A 6,000-nucleotide genomic window follows, 5' to 3' on the forward strand; every position below is an offset into this window, starting at 1 on the left:
AGAGTTCTTGGTTCCATGTTCCTTGCTAAGGTATGTGTGAGTGTGGAGCTACAAAATGGTCAGCAGAGAGTACTGAGGGACTGAGAAGTGACAAATGAAGATAAATAAAAGGCAAAGAGTTTCACTCTATGTTACAGTTGAAGGGGAATCAAATGATATGAAACATGGACAAATTCATGTTTCAAAATATCATCTATTAGTTGTGTAGAAGAGGAATTAGGGGGAAATGAGAACAAAAATGAGGAAAATGCTGCACAACACAGTTGAATGATGTTAAGGCTTGAGCCAGGAGAGATCAATGATGACCGAGAACAGGGGATAAAATTAAAATATACTACAGTAATAAAACTGGCAGGAGCTGGTGATCGGATGTAGAAGGTGAATGGAAGAGAATACCCCCTCTTTTTGGCTTGAACAACTGGGTGCTGATGGTGCCACCAACTTTTAACGTATACCTGCTACTCCAACTTTCATCCTAAACTCCAAACGTATTTCCAATTATCTCCTGGATACGGTTTCCTGAACATTCACCATACTCCTCCCTTTCAAATGCTCTAAGATTTGTTTCCCTTTCCCTATACCTTCACATGTAATTGGTCACCAAGTCCATCAATTGCACATGTGAATCCCTTTCGCTTTTTCCATTGCCACTGCCATTACGTATCCCTTGACTATTACAAAAATCTGCTAGCTGATTTCCTTGTTTCCTATTTCTCTTCCCTCAACTCAAGAACTAAATATGTCAATTCTCTCTCTAAAAAATACTCTCCACTGCTTCCACAATACATTCCAAACTCTTCACTGAAGAAAAAAGGCCTCCATGGTCTAGTCTTAGTTTCCCCATTCACCCTCATCTGCTGTCACTTTGAATGGAAACTATACCCACAAGCCTTTCCCCAAAAGTTACCAAATTCATTTATCATTTATATATGGCTCAGCTTTGTAGCACATGACCCTGATGCTCATAATCACATCTGAATGGACAATGGAATGAGCCAACATTTGCCATTAGCCAATGTGGTAAACAAGTCAACTCTAGCAGAGATGTTCTATAATAAATAGCAACTGACTGATGACATTCTAGGAGAGTTTCAAAGCAAATCCAAGGTAGAATAAAAAAAAGAAGTGGGTAAGGACAGAAGCAGAAATGGAGGAACAAAATTAATGGAAGATCAGTTTGCATAACTACTGCAGAGAAGGTAGACTCACTGGGTTCATAGTCTGGTCGTGTGACCTTGAGCAAATCACTTTCATGTCTCTGGAGTCAGACTAGGTTTTTATTCTAACTCTACCACTTCACCCCTAATGTTCAGTTTCTTTATCTGTTAAATGGGAACAATAACAAGAATATTGGTCCACTTCTCAGGGAAGTCTTACTGTATAATTGCTGTCATATCCCAACTTTCCAACTCTACATCAGATATGGCTTCTCAACCACTGAAAGTTTCCTATGTTACTCATTTCTCCATATACCTTATTATCTCAAGTAACCCAGAGGTATCTCTGTTCCTTGCTGTTGGGAAGAATCTAATACAACTTGCTTTCCCAAAATAAATCAAACCCTTTCAAATCTCTGTGCCTAGTTGTAAAAGCAATTCCCTTTGTTTAGATATCCTCTGGCTTCTCTCTTCCTAATCTTTACCTAATGAATTTTTAATCAATCCTCAACAGATCACTCAAATGTCACCCTAAAAAGCCTTCCCCAAACTCACCCCAGTTCCCATCACTATTGTTTGGCTATTATCTCTTTAACTAGAGGGTAAGCACAACACCAAAGCTATGTCTTCTTAATCTTTGATTCTTCAGGACCTAGTACAAATCTAGGTACATGGTGGTTGTAGATACTTCATTAATATTTGCAGAATAAATCAATTATATGGCTGTGCTTGAAAAAGATTCATTTGGCACAGCAACTAAGGTGGCTGGGTGCACATATGAAGGTTTATGTTTAAAAGGGGGGGGGGGAGCACCTGGTTGATGCCATCAGTTAAGCGTCTGACTCTTGATCTCGACTTGGGTCATGACCTCACAGTTTGAGTTGGAGCCACACATCCAGCGCTGATGGCCTAGAGCCTGCTTGGATTTTGTCTCTCCTTCTCTCAGCCCCTCCCCCACTCATGCTCTCAAGTGCACCGCATGTTCTCTCTCTCAAAATAAATAAACTTTTAAAAAAAGAATTAAACAAGAAAGAACTGCTGCATCTATTTTTCTCTGCTTGTAACAGGAACTTGGGAGTTCAGGGTTCTATTCTCAATTACTACTAGGATGAGCATAAATTGTTCACTTGCTATACTCTAATTTTATTTTCTTTACATAGACACATTATCTTCCTTAAAATCTTGACACCTTAAGCCAGGAGAATAAAGCCACTAAAGAGAAGGAGTGCCTCATCCTTACAGATTTAGCCTAGAAACGGAACAACTTCAGTTTTATTTTTCCATCTTTTACATTAATCTCCCACTGTTGGACTCAGAGCAGCATCTTGGGCAGATAGGCCCAAATTAAAAAAGGAAATTTTTTTACTTTATAGAAAGCTCATCTTACAGCTGCTGGAGCCTTAAGTGTGGGCCACAGAAAGCACAACAGTTGGTTATTAGTGGTAATTATGTTTACTCTAGCTCAGTGTTCTTAAAGTGTAACCTGGGCCATCGGCATCACCATCTCCTGGGACCTCATTAGAAATGCAAAAGCTCTAGCCCAGACCAACTGAATGAGTACAATGGTCTGGGACCCAGTAAATCTAAACTTTAACGAGCCCTCTAGGTGATTCTGACCAACACCAAAGCTGGGGAATCAGTTTTGGTGGAAATGGCAATTGGCTAGGGAACATTCCTAAGCTTCATTTTCTTTATAAACTGAGATGTCATTACCTGGATTCACCAAAGCCTGAGTTAAGGTTCATAACAACCCTCCACTTGCTTGGGCCCTCATGGGAGCTGGGAGTTGCTGGGAGCTGTAGAGTGTTTTAGGTGGAGAGGGGAAGCCAGGTTACAACCAGGAAGTATTTCCATGCATTTTTGATAAACTGTTTAAAGAGTGCTCGGAAGAAAGTGACCTGTAATGCTACACTAATTGTTCTATTTTTCCTTAACCTAAATATTTATTTTCATACCGAATTTTATCATTTTTCTGAAACTCTTTAAGCTTATTTTTGTTTTAAGTGTACTTTTCAGGACCATGAAACCTGGATCCAACTCGACCTTAGCGACAGGTCTTTCCAGAACTAAGCCTGCTCGTGTTATTTTGGCATAAACTGGTGCTGCACGTAACTATGATGATAATTTTGGTTTCCTTTTTGAATCTGGTACATAGTCTCCGAGGTGCTCGGGACTTTTTTTAGGGCGAGCGAACGGCTCTGTAGTGAGGAGACTGGTACTCGTCCCTCAAAAGCCTGAGGCGAGGAGAACGCGGAGAGGAGGGATGAAGAGGCAGAGAAGGAGCCACCGCTGCTGGGGCGAAGACGGATGCGTTAGGAACTGAGGCAGCCAGCGTTCCCGCCTCCTCCTACCTGAGCAGATCCTGGCTCAGCTGCTCCGATATCACCGCCTTCAGCCGGCGCCGCTCACAGGGCCCCTTCCTTTGCAACCCCTTCCTGCAAACTCCAGGGCCCCTCAGAAGTACCACGGGCGCCGCGCTGCCCTCCCCACAGCGGGCCATGTCCCACAAAAGGAGCGGCGGCGCCCCGCAGGCCCAGTAGCGGCTCTTAATCTCCGGCGGTGGAAGAAAGGGGCGTTTCCGACCCTACGCTCCTCTCCTACCCAAATCCTCTCCTCAGGGAAAGGTTGACGCCTCCGGTCGGTTTGCACACGGTCCCTTACTGCAGCCACACAGCTATCTGGGGCATTCTCGGAGGCCGGCGCCTGCACGTGACCCGGGAAGGGTGTGCGCAGGCGTAGTAGCTCTGTTTACCTCGGCCGGCGAGCACCCCGCCTCGATTGCCCAGGGATCAAACCGTCTCTGGGGATAATCAATCTGTGCGACTCCTTGTCCTCTTCCGCTTTGCGTTGCGGGTGGTGCTAGCTACTCATTTTAATAGATGTTTTATGGCGAGGCGATCCCTTAATGCAAATCAACCTGCGCGCGTTTCCACCACATTATATCTTATTGGGTTGTCAGAGCTTTTTTTCTAGGGAAGAACAGGTTCACGAGGCCTTTCCTGTAGCGAGTCACGCTCCCTCGCTTTGTTGTTTTGGGCAAGAAAAACGGGATGTGAGGAGCAGGGAAAGAACTCAGTAAAATCAGCAAGAGTTAGAACATTCATGAATCCCCTGAAAAGGTGTATCCAACGTCTAAAAGACCGCCATCGCTTTATAATCCAGTGAGTGGCTTATAGAACTTGTCATCAACTTTAGGTGAGAAATGTAAGGATGTATTCCAGCGCTTTGCATATAAGGCCATAATATTTATGACGAGGAAGGGAGAAGGTAAGGTTTAAGGGGCAGAGCCTTTAATTGTGTGGGGAAGTGAGTGGATTGGTGAGGTAGAGAATTTTGAATATTTTGCCCTGAAGAAAATAGCTGGACTGGATATCATTTTAAACTCTTTTGGTGTTTTTTAAATTTATTTCCTCCAAAGGAAGAAGGCTCAATAGTTCTGCTTCATTGAGAAGTTCTGCCCAAGGTATCCTTTATAGTTGGTTGGTTTGAATTAGTTTTCAAACGTTTCAGTGGTTACATTTGGTTTTTATGTCTCCTGAGTCTCTTCTAATACCAGGGATTTGGAAAATGTATGGACCTCTTACCATAAGATTGCGCAAAAAGCAGTCGTTTCTTCAAATAATGCCCCTTTCACATATTCAGACACATTATGGAAAGTATAACTGGCAGTAGTAACCGTAGAAAAGAGGAATGTCAAAGATAATATAATAATAGCTAATATTTATTGAGTGCTTATTAGGTGAGAGAACTGCTTTCCTTGCTTTATATGCATTAACTAAATCTTCACAACCACCATGTAGGTAGGTACTATTATGGGTCTAATCTACAGGTGAGTAAACTGAGGCGTGACAAGATAGGGCCAGGTCATACAGCCAGTATAGTGGTAGTCTAGATATTAAAACTTAGGCTGACTAGCATCCAACTCTTCTCCTTCAAAGTCCTGCCAGATTTCTACCATGCCCCTTTATCAGCCGTTGAAGTAATAGTTGAGCACTTTTATTATGCACAATTGCATTTATCATTAACCCTGGTTAAAAAAGGACGACAGAATGGTTTCTGGTTCATGTAATTTAATTCTCTTAAAACACTTTAGGAAACTGACTACATGAAATGATTAAAGAAAAAGCCCCCCTTTAAAAAACAAAACTCTCATTAATTATGCTTCACATTAGAGAATTTTTAAAGCATTATTTTTACTTTAATTAAATCAGGCTGTGAAGTTATTTACCTTAATGTGAGAGAAATTATCTGATTTTTTTTTCCTGAAAGACTTTCAGGAAGAAAAGAGAGTTCTAAGAAACTAGTAATGGGAACTTTGAAGGTAGACACAGCTAAACCCATAATTTTGGTTAGGATTGGCCTTAATTATCATTCTCATGTGTGACAATTTTAGGTAAAATTGCCCTGGAAGGCAAAAGACTCTTCCAAGGGCTACAATTTCATGAAAGAAAAGTGATTTTTTTAGGAGCATTATTTTTTCCTTCTTTAGAAATATTTTAATATGATATATTTCAAATTTTTTATTTTTATTTTTTAGAGAGAGAGCACATATGAGGGAGGAGAGGGCCAGAGGGAGAGAGAATCCAAAGCAGGCTCCATACCTGGTGCATAGCCAACAAGGGGCTCAATCCCATGACCCTATGATCATGACCTGAGCCAGTATCAAGAGTTGATTGTTCAGCTGAGCCACCCAGGCACTCTTCATATGAAACATTTCAAACATACAAAATAAAGAGAGATACAATGAACCTCAGTTTACACATTACCAAAATTCAACAATTACCATGATTGGGCATATATGCTTTATCGAGTCTTCTTTCTCTTTAGTCCTTTCTTAACTTTT

General features: G+C 41.5%; 1 protein-coding gene across 1 annotated transcript in view; it reads right to left on the bottom strand.

The window, feature by feature from the left end:
• The window catches only part of BTBD8 (BTB domain containing 8), a 106,355-nt gene extending 102,572 nt beyond the window's left edge, over positions 1–3,783 (bottom strand). The window contains exon 1 of the mRNA XM_077746121.1: positions 3,509–3,783. Within this exon, the coding sequence (XP_077602247.1) occupies positions 3,509–3,657 (149 nt within the window). The 5' untranslated portion in view covers positions 3,658–3,783. The remainder of the gene's footprint in view (positions 1–3,508) is intronic.
• Positions 3,784–6,000: the final 2,217 nt, after the last annotated feature.

This window comes from Crocuta crocuta, unplaced genomic scaffold (genome assembly GCF_008692635.1).
Source record: "Crocuta crocuta isolate KB4526 unplaced genomic scaffold, BGI_CrCroc_1.0 scaffold48, whole genome shotgun sequence".
NCBI lineage: Eukaryota > Metazoa > Chordata > Mammalia > Carnivora > Hyaenidae > Crocuta > Crocuta crocuta.